The sequence below is a fragment of the Lepidochelys kempii genome, chromosome 5 (assembly GCF_965140285.1).
Source record: "Lepidochelys kempii isolate rLepKem1 chromosome 5, rLepKem1.hap1, whole genome shotgun sequence".
Lineage (NCBI taxonomy): Eukaryota > Metazoa > Chordata > Testudines > Cheloniidae > Lepidochelys > Lepidochelys kempii.
In genome coordinates, this window is record NC_136384.1 from 26310611 (window position 1) to 26333122 (window position 22512).

General features: G+C 38.7%; 1 protein-coding gene across 6 annotated transcripts in view; it reads left to right on the forward strand.

The window, feature by feature from the left end:
- NIPBL (NIPBL cohesin loading factor) overlaps nucleotides 1-22512 on the forward strand; it is a 294662-nt gene that overhangs the window by 162942 nt on the left and 109208 nt on the right. For all 6 annotated transcript variants that reach the window (XM_073343794.2, XM_073343792.2, XM_073343793.2 and 3 more), the window contains one exon: nucleotides 17693-19264. In XM_073343794.2, the coding sequence (XP_073199895.1) occupies nucleotides 17693-19264 (1572 nt within the window). The remainder of the gene's footprint in view (nucleotides 1-17692; nucleotides 19265-22512) is intronic.

The following is a 22512-nucleotide window of genomic DNA, read 5'->3' on the forward strand; positions in this document are numbered from 1 at the left end:
TGTGTATATATCCTATTATTTCCCATCATCACATAGTTCTGTTCTGTTCTGTATAGGTTCTTATACTGCCATCATCTTTGTTGTCCAAAATGAACTGTGACCTTTCATGTGTGTAATATCTGGTATCACTTTGCTTGCAATCCTTAAAATCTGGAGAATGAAGTTGTTAGGTTTTTTAATTTGGGTTCATACAAAATAAAAGTTAAATTATTCATAAACTACTCTTAATTTTGAGCCATGACATTAGATCAGGATAGAGTGGACATTGCTTGTGATGTTACTTGAATTCTGACAGTACCACACAATTACATTGATAGATGGAATCACAGTTTCTAATAGATATTAAATAACGGATCAATTAGTTGATGAAAGAGACACTTACTTCCCTTGTGCACTAGTTTACTGACCATACAGTATAAACATCTTTTTTTGAAATTACAATAGAATTGCTACACCACTTCTGTTTTTATCACCAGTCATATCTAACATGAAAGGTATATTGGATCAGAATTGTACATCTTTTTTTAAAAAGGCAATGGTATGATTGGATAATATATACTTCTACATTGCTTTCGTTTTTGATCAACTGAACACCATTGTTTATCTGTAAATTACATATTCCAGTGAACTACTATATACAGTACCTATTTATCAGACTTGTGTTCTCTACGCCAGAGGTTCTCAACCTTTTTCTTTCTGAGGCTTTCTCTACCCCATATACTGTAAAAATTCCATGGCCCACCTGTGCCACAACAACTAGTTTTCTGCATATAAAAGCCAGGAATGGTGTTGGGGGTAGCAAGCATTGCCTGGGAAAGCTACATTGCTCAGGCTTAGTCTTCAGCCGTGGGTGGCGTGGCTCAGGGCCCTGAGCTTCAGCCCCATGCAGAGGGGCTTTGGCTTTCTGCCCTGGGCCCCAGGGGGTCTAACCCTGGCCATGCTTGGCGGACCCTCAGGGTCCCCGGACCCCTGGTTGAGAACCACTGCTCTATGCCATAGAGGCTAGACTAACATTTGGAGTTTTCCTTTTCCCTCTTCATTTAAATATCTATGTCTAAAGCCTGCCCTCCATAGATGCCTTTTCAGGGTGATCCTTTCTTGATCCTGTTTTACGTTTCTGATCATGTTAACCAGTTTGAAGGTCATTTGCTATGAAGTTATAACAGTGGAATAAAACCCCACCTCTAGAAATTGAAAACAAGGGGGGGTATGTGGGTGTGTTTGTGTGTTACGTGGAAAAGGCATGTTAAATGAGAATGGGTAAACCTTAGTTTTGTTTAAAGGCAGCCTGTATACTATCTGTTTAACTTCTGAGAGAAAATCTTTTTAAGTCTGATGCTAATTTAGCAGAGGTGTCAGAGAAAAGCCTTGCTGAAGTTAAACAGGGCAATTTCTGACTTGATAATACAGTTGCAACTGAACATGTATGAACCAACATCTGGACTGGGCTCTATTTTAGTTGGCACCAAATTTGGGTATTAACAAATGCAGACTTAATCACCCATCCAGAGAGAGCACAAGTTTTTTCCTTATTTAGACCAAAAATTCTGTTTAAATAAATCAAAACATGTTTCTAACCCAAATTTTAATATTTATTACTGGAATTAGTAAAACTTTAAAAAATCCTTTATTTGGTGATAAATTTGAGTCTTGTCACATTACATTATGCATTATTTCAGATAATCCATTTATGGAGAGAAATATGTGCTCTCTTCAAATGTATTCTCTCTTAATCTGATTTTAATATACTTTTGATGGAAGGAAATGCTTTTCTGAATGGCTAAGCTGCTATACTTCTTCTACTAATAATTAACTTGATTTAAAAGTGCTTTCAATTTATTTCCTAACCCTTTGTTTCTTCAAGAATTGTCTCTGTAGATCCCAGCTCTTGGGATGTTTTCCAAGGCCTTTAACTGAGAACCATCTAGAAAAGCAGTGTCTTTTGGGGTTGCATAACCACCCTTCTGCAGCACTCAGATATTCGGAGCAAGACTGTAAAAGGGGATTCATAGACCAAACCACTCTGTTAGTACTTCATTGTGGGTACTGAACCATCTTAGTGCTCCTGTCTCTCTGCACTGTAATTTTTTTGTGCATACTTTAGTTTTTAAGAAAAGTGTAGCTTTGTTCTTTACTTAATTTTTCTGGTAACTTTTCTGCCATTGCGTGAAAAACTTGAGTGTTATATCCTTAAGGTGATGAGACCCAACTTCAGTCAGTGCAGATGGTTGTCCTAGGTTTTTCTGGCTAGTTCTTGGCTCTAGTTCTCTCCTCCTGGTTTTGTATGGCTGACAAGAATGAGTGCACAGGCTTTATTTGGTGCCCATACTGCAAAGTCAAGATGTTCACTACAGACAGATACATCCAGTGTTTCCTGTTCTTGAGGGTGGGTCATTCCCCAGATGCTGCTCTGAGTTTTATGACTTATCTCCCAGGATAAGGAACATGAGCAAAAGTGTATTTGGTGCTTAGTCCTTGAAGAGTACCTTCTCATCTCAACCTGCTGGTTCTAGAACCATCAATGGCTTCTTTTATATGATCACCCTCAGGAACCATTGAAAGGTTGGTGGTCTTTCCCAAGGTTTCCTCAGCTATGGAGTCCTTTGGGGTTATGATGTGTCTACAGCACTGTACTTTCTCAGAGATGCACTCTAAGGCTTCTCACAGCCATAGTCTAAACTTCAAGGCTTTTGGTGCATGTGAACATGTTCTTTCCACGGGTGTTGAATCATTCTGGAGAAGAGGAGGAACTCTCCTGGGGATTCTTTTCAGAACTGGCAGGAATGATATGATGAATGATCATGATGAATGATGAATGGGGATCTGTAGACTTTGCAGATTCTGGTGCCGTCCTCACTGAGTGCCTCAATTCCAATACCTCTGTATTTAGCTCCCTCAGAACAAAGCTGCTTCAAGTTGAGTGGAGACCTCAAATCTGATGATGGCACTGGAGCAACATACTAAGCAGATGCCTCCTTCTCTGGGCTGTGCCAAATCTTTCTGGAATAAAGAAGAAAAAGGGAGATTATCAGGGCACACAGATTGTTGCTCTAATAACTGACATGGTTGACCTTAGCTTCATCAGATGTGAGTAGGAAGCATCACCCTGATACACTGCCCCACACCGAAAAGCTCTTCTGGGATCCATTTCATTATTTTGTCCTTATGGTCATTTGGACCTTCATTTACATGACCCTTTTTGTAGTCTTTCCATCATGACTAAAAGGTACTGAGGAGTTTGGTAAAATGTGTAATTTTTTCTTTGCCTGCTCTTGGGAAGAACAAGCCATCATCTCCTTCTCCTCTTCCACTTAGGGAATCATTCTCTAAATTGATCAGTATTGTGAACAACTTGTCTGTATTAGAAAAAAACTGGTGAAAGTAATAGTGGCTCATCAGATTAATCCAACTTCTCTTTATCAAGTCTCAGGTGTCAGAAGAAGACATAAATGGTAACATGAGTGATTCCTGAAGGATTTTGTAGGAAATGGGATCATCTTTGCATCTCTTTGAGACAAGAATTATCATGAGGTGACCCTACCCCAGATCAAGTACATGGGTAGACCTGTATATGCTAATGGGCCTCTTTATTTTGGATGGCAGACAAGACTCCCTGTTTCTACTTCTGATCATACTCAGGAAAATCAGAAATTACAAGGATGTACCTATTTCTCATAGCTCCTACTTGGGCTCATCAATTTAAGTATTCAGACTTTCTGTATTTCTTTATGCTTCTGTTTCCTCTTAATTACTTTTGAATTTTCTCTTGGGAGCACAGCCACATTCTTCATTCTGATCTTAGTCTGTTCAGAGTATTTTGTAAAATTCTGACATTGAGTGTTCTAAGGAAGTCCAGCCTTCCCTGTGGACTACACCTTGAGATGGAGAGAAAGTTTGTGTTCCAATGACCCTGAGCACTCTGCCAGCAGGAGTTTTAACTCCCGACAGCACCACCCAAGCCGGACCAGTTGGAGGTTGAGCAATAGGCCAGCAATCTATCCTTGTAAAAGAGTTCAGTTATAGAAACACATCAAGGTAGTAATTTTGGCAAACAGCATGATAGACAGGGATGGTGAACACATGTTTGTACCCTAAGTGACATATGACTGTGCGGGAAGGATGCAGATTCAGAAGAACGTGCAAGAAAGTTACAATCTAGAAAATTTCCAACAAGGAATGTTTTTTGAAGCAGAAGAGATTTTCTTTGGGTTAGATAACAATTTGGACCTTTATCAACACCAGTTCCTTAGACTTTTGACTGTCTCATTTGAAAAAAATTTGGTTTGTCTCTTACCACTGCTAGGATGCTTATGTACATTATTTTTGCATATGATCCTACTGTTCCAAGTTTTAATCTTCCATTACATTATACTTTTTAAAATGCTCACTAACTCTCCAGTTGAAGAGCAGGGTATATATCGGGAGATTTAAACTTAGTATTTACAACATTAATAGAGGCACCTTTAAACCTGAAAACTGCCTTTCTGAATGCTATAACCTCATCAAGGAGAATGAACTGGAGGTTTTAATGGCTGACCTTCCTTACAGGGGTTAAAAGTATCACCCCCTATTTTTACCTCAAATGGTTAATGTTTTTCCCTAGACCACATATGTTACTGTGGGAAGTAGATAACATATTCATAATATTAATAGGGCCTTATGCTACTGTTTAGAAAGAGGAAGGAAGAAAACCCATCTAGAAGTCATCTAGCTAATATATAGCTTTTAGTGAAAAATCCAAAAGGGAATCCATTTCTGTTTAGAGTTTCAAAATGCATTAGGCTTGGATTCAGATTTGCTATAATTTTAGTTGGAGGCCCTGTATTTGTAGGATTGAACACTCATTCTTTTGGATCCTAGGCAGGTTCAAAATCATTTTTATGTAATGTGTCTGTCATATAAACTTATATGGAGTTACAGTTCTAGCTGTACAGAGTACTGTTCTCTAGATTCATCAATTTGGGAGAGCCGTCAGGCAACTATCATTGAATTCTCAGCTCTTCTCCTGAGAGGCTACTGCACTTAATTCCCTAAAAATAGGGATCTACAGAGGCAATTCTTAAAGGAGAAAAAGATTACCTACCAGTAACTGCATTTTTCCAGTACATTGCCTCTGAAGATCCATTCTCCCCACTTCTTTGGTATCCTTGTATGGATTCTTTAAACTAATGGAAGAAACGGCTACTTGGACCCTTTTATAAATTTGCTTCCAGTGTTTCGATCTGTGAGGGGGCACTTGCATGTCCCCTGTGGGCACTTCTTTTCTAGATGGTTCCAAGCTGAAAGCAGCAGACACATACATCCCAAGAGTGTGGATATGCAGGAGCAATACACTCAAAACTACAGTTATTGGTAAGTAATCTTTTTGTAATGTAACTTTTACATTAAAAAACAACAACACGAGCAATAAGAATTAATTACTGATGTTGCCTGAGGCATTGTGTGTAATTTAATATTGCCTATACATTTTCATGACAAAATGTGTAGCTACAGGCAATGTACTACTGGTGTACAAAATGAATGGTAGAAGCTTAAGATCATTCTTTGTTTTCCTTAAAAAAAGAGACATGAGTTGTTTTGTCATTTGTATACTTAACCTGTACAAAAGTAGACTCACAGATACAAGGAAGAAGTTGAAATGAGGCATTTGTGAATACTTAAAATGGGAGGAAGATAACTTGGAGCAATATGTATATTAAAAAATCTAGTGTCCCTACAAAAAAAGAAAACAAGACCAAATAGGATGCTGTATGTATTTTGCAAGTGTGACAGGTAAACTTTATGAAGTCTGCATTTTGTATCACTGTACACTACACTAGGTGGAGCTAGTGTCCTTATGTAGCATTGGTAATGAAAAAAGTTTGCTAGTGTCCTATTTTTATAGGAGACAGTGAGATGTTTAACATAGATGTGATTGTAATAACGTAGAAAAAAAGAATTTCAGTTTTCTGAAATTAGATGTTAGTCTATCTGTAAAAATTGCTTGAATTTCTCTCTTTAAAGAAGGTGAAATAACAGACTGAGCAAAGAAAACATGTGAAAACACTTCTGAATGTTTTTTTTTTTTTTTAAATAGTGTAGATCTCCAATGGCAGTGTAGGCTCTTCCAAGTAGAAGTTTGTTGAAGTGTGAATCTGGTCTCTGAGGATAGTAGTAAAGTAGTATTTTAGGATATAAAATAAAATTGCCTCATTCAGACTGTGGCCTAATAATAGGACTATCTCTGTACCTATTGAAAGGATGGGAGGAAAGGATTTGTCCAACGAATAATTTGTCCCGTGTTCTTTGTGCAGTCATGTGTAACAGAGAAAGTGATGATATAGAGGTGGAGCTAAAAAAAGTTATTGCAAGTCAAGATGAACATACTGCTTTTGTAGTTTGTAACTGGTGGCTGAATCCACTCTGATATTAATTAACATAACATGATGTAGGCTTTGCTCATTATCAGGCAGCATAAATGTCATTGCAATTAGTTAAAGTATTTTCAAATCGAAGGTGAGATGGTGTCAGAATAAAATCAGTAATCTGTTAGAGGAATGTTGGGGAGCATAAAACAATTTGGCAATAAACTTTTAAGAGTTTGCCACTTACACAAGCTATTGGATATAAACCAAGTTGTAAATCAGTCTCTCACAAGTAGTACTTGAATAAATGTTCATTATTTTTTCATTAAGGTACTAACAATATTTTAAATTTTTCTGTGTTCATTTTTTTTCAGATTTTCTTACTATTCTAAGTATAGTATGTATGTTAAATTTTCAGGTACTTGTGGAGAATTATTCTTTTCCAAACAGTTTTACCCATTCACAAACTGATCACGTCGATGGAACCCAACATTTACATTTTGAAAACCTATTTCTTGGGAGAGGTTAAAGTAGGTTACACATTAAACTGTTAAAATGAGAGAGATTTAGTAGGGAACTACAGTGTCTGAATGGTTTTGAAGCTTGGCTGCCACTGTTCCATAGTTTGTCATGCAGTTTTCTAGTGTACTAATGTAAATTGCCCCTGACAATACAGAGGCACGTTAGTCAGCTTGACAGGAGCAGGGAGTTACAAGGATCAGCAGAAGAAAAATTATAATGCCTTGTGTGAGCTTTCAGCTCCTAATTACACTAACTACATTACCATCCTCTTACAAACACACTTCCAAAAATAAGCTGTTCAACTTCCTGAATTCAGCAAAACTGCTCTTAAGTCTCCTTCAGCCTAAGGCAGATCAGCTGAGGGACTACTTAGTCTCAGTGTTTTCTCCTGACATCCCTCTTTATGGGATGTTCCTTTTCCCTGTGTGACTAGAAGCAGATTGGGTCTTTTAGCAGTCACCTCTCAGCACAAGTTTCTAAAGTCCTCTGCTTTCAGATTTGAATTTATGGCAGACCGTAGGTGTCTGCTTGTTGCAGAGACTTTGGAAGCTTATTCAAGTAATCTTTTAGCAACATAAGGCTTTTTGATGTTCTATGCTAAACTAATTTTACACACACACTCACACTAAAATATTTAAAAGTTTAGCTCTGTTCTTCAGCCTTTAACCTATTTCCATCCAGGGATCAGTGCTATGGAATCTATCTCCTTTGAGATGCTGAAGAGGAATGGAGACACTCAAGGCATCATGGACCTGAAGTCTGAATAAATCCACAAGAAAGTCAAAATAGATAAAGAAAATGAAAGGATGATGTAACTAAGGTGACTTCGTGACATCTATAAGATATTCGTAAAGAGGCCTACCTTAGCATATTAATACAGCAGAACCATTGAAGGTACCCACAATTCTGCTAATATGAAGGGCAGTAACAATACCAGTTTCTTTCTTTTGGTCTCTACCTTTCCACGGGTATTTACAAAAGACCCTTGTCAACATGATTCTCTTGGAGAACAGAACATACATGTCTAACCATTCGATTCCTCTCTGTCTAAAGTCATGTAAGAATTCATGGCAACTGTATCATGTCTGGAGGAACATGGTTTCCTTTTAAATAGGGTAAGGAGTCAGCTGCAACCTTGGAGACTTGATGACCTACAGTTGTTCTGGATACTGTCCTGGACAAAAATGTTCATTTTGAAGGAGAAACTAGAAAAGATTGTTTAAATGACCCAGTCACCACTCATCCAGCCACCATACTTACCGCAGGTCCTGATCTGCTGGTTTCCTTTGTGGACACCGTTCATTTGGCACTGCTGTCTTGCAAACCTGGCAAACAGGTAGATGAAGAACATACATGCTGATTCCAATTGTAATGTCCCTTTGCTAGTGGACGTAACCTCAAATATTGGAGAAACAGTAGTTTCCAAGAATGAAGGGTGCATTTGAACTCTGTGGTGGCTCTAGTGGTATTGGCTCAAGGATGAGAAAGGAGACTTAATTGACTGGAAATCTGAGCCATCAGATTAGCCTTCCCTCATTTCCAACATCCTCTCCTGATCATGTGCTGATCCTCACAGAAAATACCACCACCATAGCCTATGTAATTTCACAAGAGGCTAAGCATTTTTTTTGACTCAGAGAAATGACGTTGATAATGTCTTGAGAACAAAAACTTTCCCTTTTCCCTCAGGGCACTTTATAGAAAGAGAACATCACATCCTTTCTTTGCTCAGCAGGAAAGATACATGCCCAGGAGAATGTAGCTGGATCAATCAGTTCTTCAGACTTTGTTGGATTTGTTTGTATAGTAACAGTACAAAAAATGGAGCAGTGCTTGAAAAGAAAAAAAACCTGGAGGTAGAGAAGTTGGATGCCATACCTCTAAGATGGTCAAAAGACTGCTCTGTGGCTTCCCACCTGCTCCACTGGTTGCAAAGAAGCAGGCCACAGAGACTGACTGCAGTTTATTGGTCCTACAGGTCCTGGCTGTCATTTGATTTATAATCTGTAACCACCACTCAGACTGAGACAAGGTCTTGTTCTGCACCAGAACCTGGATCTATGAAAGGAAAATATTAGTCTCTATGATATGCTAGTCAAGTACTAGATATGCTACCGCCATTGCAGCAAAAATAATAATAAAAAAACTATGGATCTAAGTGGCTGAAGTTTGAACACCAAAGTTACAAAAGATGCATAAAGTCAGTCAACTAAGATGAAGGATGTTTTTGAATTCCTTCAAATTTTTTTTGTGTTTTCATGGATCTCCAGAGTAGTGACTTAAGAAGGCATGATCTCCTTTGATTTATTGTCCCTATGGGTGCTCCACTACGGTGTGTGCACACACCTATGCACTTTCATACAGAGATTTTTTTTGTCAGGGAGGGGCAGACCCACCATTGCTCAAGTTCCTTCTCAACCATCTGTGGCTAGTGATGGATTGTCACAGTGTGCGCTAGCTAACTTTCGTAGTTTCACTCCTCTGACGGTTAGAAACCGTCATCTAATTTCAATCGTAAAATTCTTGTTGGCCACTTTATATCCATTTGTTCTTGTGGCAACAACTGTTCCTTAACTTAAATAACTCTTCTCCCTCCCTGGTGTTTATCCTTCCTATGCACTTATGGAAAGCAGTCATATCTCTCTGGTAGTCAATGCCGTTAATGAGAGAAATGGACAGCATTGATCCAGATCAACCTCTCATGATACAGAACTTAAATGCTTGGACTTTTCTGGCCTTGAGAGTTACTCTTTGGCCAGTCTACAATTCAGGGTTGTCATCTACCGTGCTTTGATGGCAAAAGCATGACTTTATTAATTACAGCAAATACTCACATTGATTATTATTTGCCTCAAGACCAGAAGAAACCATTTCAGGCTCTCCAGATGATTGCCAAAGCTTCTCTACAGGCTTCACTACATGCAGCTGACACAAATTGTTCTTGGCAATTTATGTTATAATTATGCATCAAGCTCTGTCTGCAATCCTCTGGTCTCCCCACAGAGGTCCAAAATACAGTGGAGGATCTTCCTTTCAAAGAGCCCAAGCTCTTCAATGATACAACAGACAAATCCCTTCACTCACTGAAGAACTCTAGCGGGACCCTGCAATCTCTTGGCATCTACATCCCTACAATGAAGAGAAATATAACAAGTTGCAGACAGCGCAATGGTCTTGCCCACTCAAGTGACAACCCCTGCAAAGACTAGTTGGAACCACATAGGAAGAGCTCCAGATTCCACAAAAAGGGGCCGTCATCTGTGTTACTTCAGTTAGTGACTCTTCCCAAGCAGCTATTTTGATCTTTTGGTTTGAGGATCATGAATCTCCCAATATTTTGGATACTACACAGCACCACAGAGTGAATGAAGGGATGCCAGATTCCACCTAAGGAGTATTGAAATGAGCTTCAGGTTGCATTTTAGAATGTTACAAAGCTTCTGGAGTGCATCCCCCCACCTAGGATGACTGCCCATTCTATTAGGGCACAATGCACCTCTATAGCCATACTTAAGAACATACTAATTGCAGATGGTTGTCTGTGCATATTTTCCAAGCACTATGTTATCATGCATGTTTCCAGGGCAGATGCAGCCTTTGGTGAGACTGGTGTCCAGTCTGTACTGAATCTGCCTCCTCAAAATGCCCTTCCATAATTCATGGATGGCTTTTGGGTCATCTGAAGTAGAGCTCCAATTGGGACAATAACTTGGGGGAGGAGGAGGTTACTTGTAGAGTAACTGAGGTTCTTTGAGATGTTTTGTCTCTATGGGTGTTCCATTACCTGCCATCCTTCCCCTCTGTGTCCGGAGTCCTTCCCCCTCGACTTCATGGTTGAGAAGGAACTGAAGCAGTGATAGGTCCATCGCTTCCTATTATACGCTCACAGTGGAGCACAAGGATATGTATGATGAAGGTACAGATCCATGGGTATAGGGTGACCAGACTGCAAGTGTGAAAAATCGGGACAGCGGGTGGGAGGTAATAGGAGCCTGTATAAGAAAAAGACCCAAAAATCGGGACTGTCCCTATAAAATCGGGACATCTGGTCATCCTACATCGGTAGGGCCCTACCAAATTCACATCTGGGAAAAAATGCATCACGGACCATGAAATCTGGTCTTTTGTGTACTTTTTCCATTATACTATACAGAATTCATGGGGGAGACCAGAATTTCTTAAACTGGGGGTCCCAACCCAAAAGGAGGTTGTGTGGGATAGAGGGATTGTAAAGTTATTTGTAGGGGGGTCGTGGTATTGCCACCCTTGCATCTGCATCTGCACTGCTGTCTGCAGAGCTGAGTTGGCAGAGAGTGGTGACTGCTGACTGAGGGCCCCGCTCTGAAGGCAGCAATGCAGAAGTAAGGGTGGCAATACCATACTGTGCCATCCTTACTTCTGTGCTGCTGCTGGCGGCAGCGCTGCCTTTAGAACTGGTCTACCACTCTCTGACTGACTGCTGTCTGCAGCAGTGCAGAATCATAGAATCATAGTCTTTAAGGTCAGAAGGGACCATTATGATTGTCTAATCTGACCTCCTGCACAACGCAGGCCACAGAATCTCACCCACCCACTCCTGTAACAAACCCCTAACCTATGTCTGAGATATTGAAGTCCTCAAATTGTGGTTTAAAGACTTAAAGGTGCAGAGAATCCTCCAGCAAGTGCTGCAGAGGAAGGCGAAAAACCTCCAGGGCTTCTGCCAGTCTGCCCTGGAGGAAAATTCCTTCCCAACCCCAGATATGGTGATCAGCTAAACCCTGAGCATGTGGGCAAGACTGACCAGCCAGACACCCAGGAAAGAATTCTCTATAGTAACTCAGATCTCACCCCACCTAACATCCCATCACAGGCCATTGGACATATATACCGTTAATAGTTGAAGATCAATTAATTGCCAAAATTAAGCTATCCCATCATATCATCCCCTCCATAAACTTATCAAGCTTAGTCTTGGAGCCAGATATGTCTTTGGCTTCCACTGCTCCCCTTGGAAGGCTGTTCTAGAACTTCACTCCTCTGATGGTTAGAAACCTTCATCTAATTTCAAGTCTAAACTTCCTGATGGCCAGTTTATATCCATTTGTTCTTGTGTCCACACTGGTACTGAGCCTAAATAATTTTTCTCCCTGTGTGGTATTTATGCCTCTGATATATTTATAGATAGCAATCCTATCTCCTCTCAGCCTTCTTTTGGTTAGGCTAAACAAGCCAAGCTCTTTGAGTCTCCTTTTATAAAACAGGTTTTCTATTCCTCGGATCATCCTAGTAGCCCTTCTTTGTATCTGTTGCAGTTTGAATTCATCCTTCTTAAACATGGGAGACCAGAACTGCACACAATATTCCAGATGAGGTCTCACCAGTGTCTTGTATAAAGGTACTAACACCTCCTTATCTCTGCTGGAAATACCTCACCTGATGCATCCCAAGACCGCATTAGCTTTTTTGACGGCCATATCACATTGGTGGCTCATAGTCATCCTGTGATCGACCAATACTCCGAGGTCCTTCTCCTCCTCCGTTACTTCCAAGTGATGCATCCCCAGTTTATAACAAAAATTCTTGTTATTAATCCCTAAATGCATGACCTTGCACTGTTCGCTATTAAATTTCATCCTATTACGATTACTTTAGTTTACAAGGTCATCCAGATCTTCCTGTATGATATCCCATGACTCCCTAAAGTTACAACATCATGAAATTTCAGATTTAAATATCTGAAATCATGAAATTTACGCTTTTTAAAATCCTGTCCAATTTTTTACCAAAATGGACTCTGAATTTAGCAGGGCCTTACCCATAGGGAATGCGCACGCACCAGAAGTGGAGCATCCATGGGGACAAAACATCTCTAAGAACTCCAGTTATTGTATAGATAGGTAAGCTTGCCTTTCTGTAATCCTGAGTATTTGACAATAAGAAGCCAAGAAGGTTATTGATCCTCCCTGCGACTTTTTTTTTTTTTAATTAAATTGTACGTAACAGCAGGATCCTCACTTAGAGAATTTTCAGTGTAACCATAATAGTGTGACTGAGAAAATGGAGTATTATAAAAAAGGTCATAAGTTTCTTGCAAATCGAATTTTTTTGAAATAGTTTTAATTAAAAACTAAAGTTTATATAATTTTTTTTTTCAAATTTGGAAGCTATAATTCTGGAAGATGGTGCTAGTGGCAGTTTGTAAGGCCAGGTATGGATCCATAAGAACTTCCCTTTCTCCATTCAAGGGGGAAAGGGGCTTCCTATTTTTTGACTGTCAGGCATAGAGGTTCCAAGAAAAAAATTCATAAGCACGTCTGATTTCCCTACCACCACATCTCTGTGTTATTGAGAGGGTCTTTCATCCAGCAGGTATTATTGGGTAGGAGAAGCTCAAATCTCAAAGCCTAAGGGATGTACTTGACCTACAGTAAAGTAATTTTTGCTTCATTATTGTCAGATTGTGCTGATTGTTTGTTTGTTTGGACGTAGGCAGAGATAAATGACAGACAAAAGCTTGTTGGAGAAGAAACAGGACACTGAATGTGTTTTGTCTCTGTAAATTTTATAATTTGGGCAGTGTCCTTAGCACTGGGTAAGGGTCTTAAACAATACTAAGTCACTTAACTTTGGCAGGTTTCAGAGTAGAAGCCGTGTTAGTCTGTATCTGCAAAAAGAAGAGGAGGACTTGTGGCACCTTAGAGACTCACGAAAGCTTATGCTCAAATAAATTTGTTAGTCTCTGAGGTGCCACAAGTCCTCCTTTTCTTTTAACTTTGGCAGTGGCTGCTGCTACTTCCAGCTTCTCACATTGCTGCTGCTTGGGGAGGTGGGAGGTAGGCCCCCTTCTGTTATAGTTTCATAGTTCCAGTGGGAAATTACTGTTAAGAGATCATGTTTGTGGACAGACAGATGCTTCTTGGGTAGCTAGGTCCACTCCCAATTTGGAGATGAGACAAGCATGGATAGAGGGTGACAAAATCCATATCTGATAGGAAAGGTCTAAACTTCCTTACAAAGCAAAGATGAAAATGCAGACTTTTAACTGCTGCTATCTGGATGTATGCAAGTGAGCTAACAAAATTCCTAGGTGGTGAACCTGGAGAAAGAGAAATTGTGAAGATATCATCTCTGCTATTTCTTCTGGTGTTTTTTCCAGCTAACCAACATCACTCTGATCCAGATTAGTTTCACGTAGGTAGCTGTCATTCATGTCCCAGCCATAGCCATATACTTGGAAAGCAAGTACTCAGGCCATCTCACTACCTCTCCTAGTATCTCCTAGTAGTATTGAATAGGTGGGGTAGCATTGTAGAGTCTTGGATAAATGATCATCTAAATCAAGCTTCTGCTCTTCTCAGGAACAAAAGAATGATGGGTGAATTTAAGAGCAATTTCTGTGCCATATTCAAGCCTAAACCCACACTGAAAACAGTTGGAGAAGTCTGGACTAAATGGATACTAAATTATGCTAGAACTACCTCACCACAACCTGAAATACACAGTTCCTGCACCAAGAAGTTGATAGTCTAAGCAGATCTTCAACAATAATAGACCCTTCAATCTATTCAAAAGCCATCCGCAATCACCCAAAACAATAAGCAACTGATTCTTTCCTATGTCTGCATTTTCATCTTTCCTGATTCTTTCCTATTCTTTCCTCCTTAGTCACCTTCAAAAAATGTGAGGTACAGAAGAGAATCCTAGCAATACTCCCACTTTCTCTTTTTTGATCTATAAGCAAGAAGACCACATGCTTGCATAAATCCAATTTTAGTGTGAGAAACTGCCTACATTCCTGATTTAATAAAACCAGGAGAACCACACTTGCTTGCTGATCCTCCTGTTGCTCATGCTAGACCCCGGATATCCATCTGGAGACAATTGGCCAAATAGGCATACAAAGTAATCTAGTCAGGTTTCATCCACAATTTTAAATAACTGATTATGTCTTTAAAAATAGACACCTACTAGATAGAGGACTAAATCAGCTAGCTGAAGGCAGATATGTAAGAGAAGAAGGTTGGGAAGAACCATCAATAAGGTCTAATGGCAACACCTTAATCCTTATTGCAACCTCTCAGCAACATTGAATTGGTAATCCATGGAGTGCATGAATAAGGACTGCAGGTAGGCTACACATACCATATAAAACAATAAACCCCATCAACCAGTAACTCCTAACCAGGGGACATCTGTCAGAAATTACTCCTCCAATACCGGTTCCCATTCCTATTTGTCATCTTAACTTCCTTCCTGTTTAATCTGTCCTAATCTCCAGTATATACATACCCTTTTCTCTCCCCATCCACCTAATAGTTCCAGATCCAGTCCAAATGGAGCTTGGTCAGTTAATGTATTTAAAAACTGGGAAACATTTTTGCCACAGTCCTAGATCAGCCACATCTGGATATGAGTAATAAGATATGGTCTCTATTCTTGTCTAAGAAACTTGGGCAGGAATTTAATGTCAGGTCATCTTAACATTACTGAAGATTGCAATGTCTAGAAAGAAGATTGCCAGTCCCTTTCCATGCAAAAACTGCTTGACCACCTTCTTTGCTTGTTTGAGTCCAACTTAGACTAAATCCTCCCAGATACATTGAACAGCTCTTTTGGCCTATTATGACCTAGGTGAAGGTAGACCTTTTTCTCTGCAATTTCTTGTCAAGTTTATAGGGGCTTGAAACTTCTTTAGCCTCCTGTTATAAAGTCTTCTGTGTCATGAAAAGTTATTCTGGTCTTGACAAAACGGAAGAAAATTCTTTTTGGGCCACTCAGCTCTTTTGAGGTTAATTTTTTTTCATGGAAGTTCATTTTCCTAGCGTCAGTGACTTCATCTTGTGGAGTAAATGAGCTTCAGGCCCTCGTGACCTCTCTGGATGGTGTCAGAGTTCCATCTTAGTGAGCCCATCATCTTCCCCACATTATTCTCATGCTTTGATGCCCACCTTGGGGAGGCCCTTCTCTGTACACTGGATGTGAAAATGTCTTTGGAATTCTTACTTGGTGCAGTCTAGAAATTCCAACCGTTATTTTGTTTCTTTTTAAATCAATTTGCTGGTTAATGCTGTTAACAAAAGGACCAATAACCAAGTGGACGTCTGAGTTCATTTCATATTGCTATCACCTGAAGTCTTGTTAAAGGGTCAGTTGACCAGAGGCAAGGTTATCACAACCACCTGCCCGGAACCAGAGCGTTCATAGACCTATCCAAAGCCAATTATGTGGTCTTCTCCTCACACATTTACAATGCATTCTTGCTTGTCTTCAGCTGTTGGAAGGGAATCCTATTCCAAACACTTTGCTCCAGAATTTATTTCTAAAGTAAAGCTCTCCCACCTTCAAAAAAAAGTTTTATTTACATTTTCCAGTGTTCCTTATTTGCAGTTTTAGCCAATTTGTGTGGAGTTTTATACCTGCTTGCTGTTTCCTTCTGCAGTCGTGAATGTTTTATGTGATGTTGCATTTTTAAGATTCATCCAAGTCCTCATTTTATAGATATGTACATAGAGATATGAACAAAAATTAAGAGAAAAAAATCCCTTGTTCACATTATTACTGTTGACCATGTTGCTGCTTGTTACAACTTTGCTCTCATTTTAACTTTAGGGAAGATACTTCAAGCTTTTTACTCTCCAGGGTGAGAATCTTTCAGAGGTTGTAATTTTCCTTCTGTGGAGATTATCAATTTGCAGAGTTTTATTTCATCTCTCCGACTACCCTCAGAGTTTGAAGCTTACCCTTTTTATGTTTTTCTCTCTTATATCTTGTCGATTTTTTTTTCTTCTGACACAGAGGTGAAGCTGGGAAAATCCATCTTGCAATAAAGAACTGAAAATTCAAAGAAAGAATTTAAAAAACTAAAAGACAAAAACAAAACAGACCCTACATTTCAGGTCTTGTTTGCCAAATACAAAAAGATTTGTGACACCTGAAAGTATGGGAAGTACTGCAAGTAAAGTTTTTAGCTTCAGGGACCCACCAGATGAATGTTCATTTAGAATACCTTGTTGGGAAATCCTGATAGTAATGAATTAGGTTTAATGGATGATAAACATGCTATATACTATTTTTATATTGACTTCTTATAATCTACCCATGACAAGGTGCTGCTTTTTTAAATCCAAAGTTATCAGGATTCTACTCGAAGTATATGTTGATTTTGTAAATTGTAAACCGTAAATTGAAATCTTAACTGTCCAATCAAGTAATTGAAGTTAGAGGATATTTATATTCCATTCAGAAATAATATTTTAAAAAATTAAGCTTGCAACGTGAAGTATTCAGGTTTGGAAATTCACAATACTGCCCCTTTGTGTATATGAATTATAGTGCAGGCCTCAGCTCTTCCACTGTACTTCTCCAGAGGTGGTAGTTTAGTTTTTTTTATTCTAACTGTTCAGTTTTAGTCCCTTAAACTGTTTGCACACAATCCAAACACCACAGTGAACAGGGCAGAGAGAATCCATGCCTTGTTCGCTACAAAACTCTGCTTTCTTCGCCTCCCTTTACGTGCACTGAATCAAACTGGGTCCTGCAGTAGAAAATGTATTACACTATGCATAAAAAGCAATTCTGGTTATGGAGGAACACCTTAACTTTTTCATTTGCTGATTTATGAATGCTGCATGTTATCTTTCATGTTCTTTTAACATTAAACCATAATCCATGAATATACTGAAAATGTGTTTACAGATATGCACACACTTACTTTCATAGGGTAGGTTTGTTGCCTGTGTTTCTGTAGGGAGACTGTTTTTCAGGTTTTGGGGGGGGGGGGTGTCTTTCGCTTAGAGGTTTATCCTTTCATGTGTATTGTGTTTTTTTTTTCTTTCAATCTGCAGATAAGCCTTTGAAGAAGCGAAAACAAGATTCTTATCCACAGGAGGCTGGGGGTGCTACTGGAGGAAATAGACCAGCTTCTCAGGAGACAGGTTCTGCAGGAAATGGGTCAAGGCCAGCATTGATGGTTAGTATTGATCTTCAGCAAGCAGGACGAGTGGACTCTCAGGCAACTGTAACTCAGGATTCAGACACCATCAAAAAGCCTGAAGAAATAAAACAGTGTAATGATGGATCTATTTTTATTCCCCAAGAAGACCCTGTTGGAGTTCTTAAACTTAAACCTGAAAACCATCCCGAGACCCTTAGAAAAAAGTCAGATTCTGAGTGTCAAAAGACAGACATTCAACAAAATGAGAGCAAACAGATGGAAATGCAACAAAATGAAAGCAAATGGATGGAAAGTAAACACAATGAGAGCAAACAGATAGAAGGTAAACATGAAAGTAAGCATGACAGCAGACTAATGGATGTGAAACACCATGAGAGCAGACTGATGGAAACAAAACAAAATGAGAACAGACAGATGGACGTGAAACAAAATGAGGGCAAACAAAATAATGGCAAACAGGAAATAAGACACAGGCCTGAAACGCCAAAACAGAAGAATGAAGGCAGGCCTGAAACGCCAAAACAGAAGAATGAAGGCAGGCCTGAAACGCCAAAACAGAAGAATGAAGGCAGGCCTGAAACGCCAAAACATAGACATGATAATAGAAGAGATTCTAGTAAACCGTCTTCAGAGAGGAAACCTGAAATATCTAAACATAAACAGGAAATTAAATCTGATCCCTCCAGGGTAAAATCTGAAAGTAGATCAGATCCAACAAAACAAAGACCAGATGGACGTTCAATTCCTGAGACTCCAAGGCGTGACCATGATAACCTTAAACAAAAATCTGAGGACAGGGGCGAATCAGAGAGATATAAGGGAGATCCATCCAAGATCAGAAGACCTGAATATTTGAGATCCTCAAGCAAAAGTGAGCATGACTCCAAACATGGGATTAAATCTGATAGTTCAAAAACTGAGAAACTAGAAAGAAAACATAGACATGAGTCTGGTGAGTCAAGAGAGAGGTTCTCTTCTGGGGAACAAAAATCAAGACCAGACAGTCCTCGTATTAAACAGGAAAGTAAAGGAGATTCTAGTAAATCAAGACTTGATAAACCTGGTTTTAAATCACCCAACAGCAAGGATGAACGAAGGACAGATGGTAATAAGAGTAAAGTGGATAGTAATAAACCACACACTGACAATAAGGCAGAGTTTCCCAGTTATTTGTTGGGGGGAAGATCTGGTGCATTGAAACATTTTGTTATTCCAAAAATCAAGCGTGATAAAGATGGCAATGTCACTCAGGAGCCAAGGAAAACTGAAATTAAGGGTGAACAAAAGGACAAAGTGGAGAAGATTGGGCTAGTAGAAGATCTAAATAAAGGAGCTAAGCCAGTAGTTGTTCTGCAAAAGCTTTCTTTGGATGATGTACAAAAATTTATTAAAGACAGAGAAGATAAATCAAGGAGCTCTTGTTTTAAACCCAACAAGAACAAGTCATCCAAATCAAATAAAGGTAAGACTCTTTTAAGGTTAATTTGTATTACATTTAGGAAGTTCCCTCTCTTCCTAAATTTTTTTTAATATTGCTATTGATAGAAATTGAATAAATATTTTTAAAATTTGAGCTAATTGAACTGGCACTAATGAATTATTTCTCTGTTTTATTACGTGAGTGGTTTCCATTTGACTCTGTATAATCTCAGTTATGCAATGGCTTGTCGATATTAGAAATCTTTCATCGGTGGGACTACGCTCCTGTGCAAATCCCTTATGTAGAGACACTTAATTCTAAATCATGTATAGATATGGTATAAATATGATTTAAACTGGTTTAAGTGTCTCTACATTAGGGATTGCAGTGGGGTAAATAAATCAATTTAGTTACACCAGTGCAAAACATGCACGTATAATCCAGCCCTAAGACTTTTTACTATTCCTGGAATCTATAGCTTCTTAAAAAATGAATGGAATGATATGATTCAGTAGGGACACCTAGTTGTATTGGGCAAACTCATCTAACCAATCTACACTATAAATGAGTATTGCGGGAACCCACATACTACATGGTTGTCCCCCAGTATGCTTAAAGCAGCATGGCTGTGTTAATGTATTAGCCTTGAGCCTTTAGCTCAATTCGGAAACACCATTGTCTGTCTGATCCCATCTATGCTGAAAGACTGAAGATCTTTTAATTGATATATATAACCTGGTCTGCTGACGTAGTTGAATTCATAGTGTGGACAGAATCTTATTTGATGTAGCTTGTATGTTTTTAGGTGGGTGATTTTTGTATTGAATTAACACTTCATTTAGATGACTGATCAAATTTGTTTCTTAGTGCTCATTTAGATGATAAACACTATAACTCCACATTGTGAAAGCTATCTTACCATCAAGTTAAAAATTATGGTTTTAAGTGTTTAGATGTTAAATGAATGTAAAACTTGTAGAAGTCATAATGTGTCAACATCTACAAGTCTGTCAGGCCACAAAATAAAGGATAAATCAATTGTGTGGTGGAAGAGGCTTTTAAATACATACATTTATACATATGAGCCCATAGCTGCTTAAATAGCTAACATCATATCTAATTGCTCACAGATTTGACATTTAGACATTTTCTTATAAAGCTGTCTTGATTCAGTAAGATGAAGTAATGCTCTTTGTGTGTTGTGCATGTGTGTACATAAGTATGGAGATAAAAAACCATGTGATAAATTTATCATGCACCTTTCACTGCTACACCTAATCTCTGCTCACAGTTTATTTTAGCTCTCCAAACCTCTGAGCTGCTCAAAACACCAATTATATTTTTTTAAATATCAACCTACCAGTGAAAAGTTCTCATCTCCAAAATGTGAGATTCACTCCTGCCTCCTCACACAGTTATCTTTCTGAGGTTTAGGGCTGGGTCTTGCAACCATAACTAAACCTTTCTAGAAATGAAAAATCACAATTTTATGTCTCATATCTCAGCCTAAAAGATTAGAAATGGGAGCTTTATACCATTGACGAAGGAATATTCTATGCTTTCTGATGGGATCCAGCACTACTCTTGGAAGGGCCTAAGATGATGGACTTTGAAATCATAATTTTGTCATGTGTAGAAAATCTATTTTAGATCATTTTTAGAGGTTCTTGCTCCCTCTGAGTCCTTTGCAGTTTATATATATGCACCCTCTAAAATATTCCTAAAATAGATTTTCTGTAATTTGTGGCATGTAGAGAACACATGGTGGCTAAAGGTTGTAATGACACTTTTTAGTGGTGATTAAATTGCCCATTTAGCGATTAATGGCTTTTCCACACATGAGCAATGCATTCATCTTAAACTCTTGCTGATAGAACTTAAACTACCCCTTTTTATATTCCATATATAGACACATGCAATATATTGTCACTTTTCCAAAGTGAAAACGTTTTTTTCTGTTAGTGGGGAAAAATGTAAATCCCTGAACTAGCATCTGTCAGTTTTTTCAGTTTTGTTTCTAGACTCATAGTCTTAGAGAACTGGAAATAAGCTCGATGGAGAGTCTGTAGTTAAAGTGACTAGGTTTCTTTTATAAATCTTTTGACATGTGGCCATCCACATTTTTCAGAAACTGCCTTTGCACTTCAAATTCTGCATGTGTGTTCTATGTTAACATTTGAAAACCTTATAGACAATCTGTTTCTATGATGTGTGATGCTGAATAATTCGGTGTAATTCAGTGTTTGAAAACACTCATAACTAGATCTAAAGGTCTCCCTTGGCAACTGCTGGCTGAAGGATTCTGCCTAGCCAGTATGAAAAACACTTGTGCCATTTCCCAAAACTATGCCTTCTCCAATTTAAAGGAATTTATTGTTCTGTGTTTGTGTACAACATTTAATTTTTAAATTTGTCAGACATTCTTATAAATGTAACTTTTGATAACACCCTTGCTTTTGTTTATTCATTACTTTCCTGCATGGTTTCACTCAGCTTTTTTTCTCTTCTATCATATAATAAGTTGTGGTGAGTCTTTTCCCGTGTTGTCTTCAATGTCCATTTTCTTTCCCCCCACTAACTTTCGTCTATTTCTCTTACAATTCCTACATGGTGTTCTGCACCTCCTTCCCCGTATTTTCCTTGTCCTTTCTTCTTCTGCTACCCCCCAAGAAACCTCTGAGGCCTGTCTATGCACACAGGTTGCTCTGGTTTAATTTTTAAACAGATTTTGTTGAACTGCTGCAAAACCCTCTATAGATACTCATTCAGTTTGATTGGTTTATTTAAATTTAGCTTAAAATTTTCCTAATCAATTTAAGATGACCTAAAATAAACCTGGTTTCAACTGAAATAAGTGTCCAAACAGCTTTTAGCAGCTGTCAAATTAAATCAATTTAAAAATCACACCATTAGTTAAACTGGTGCAATTTTTCATCTAAACAAATCCTTAGTGGCATGCAGTTTTTTCTCCATCAAGCTTTCTCTCTGCTGCACAGCCATCCCAGGTACATGGGCTTGTGTAATTTTAACAGACTCCTAATAGACAGAGGGATAAGCCTGTTAGCCAAAGACTTAAAAAATAGGGGCATTGCTGGGAAAAAGGAGGTTCCTGGGATTCTCCAAGTTGTTATCCTGAACCTTGATTTGGGATCACTGTTCTTCATATAGGCCTCTAGCTAGTAGGCCATTAATAAATTTGAATCATCCCTCCAATCCCCTCTGGCTGTTTGAAGGAAAAAGGAACATTTTCTCTGTTCCGTTCACAGATTGAATGTTTTTTCTAAAAGATA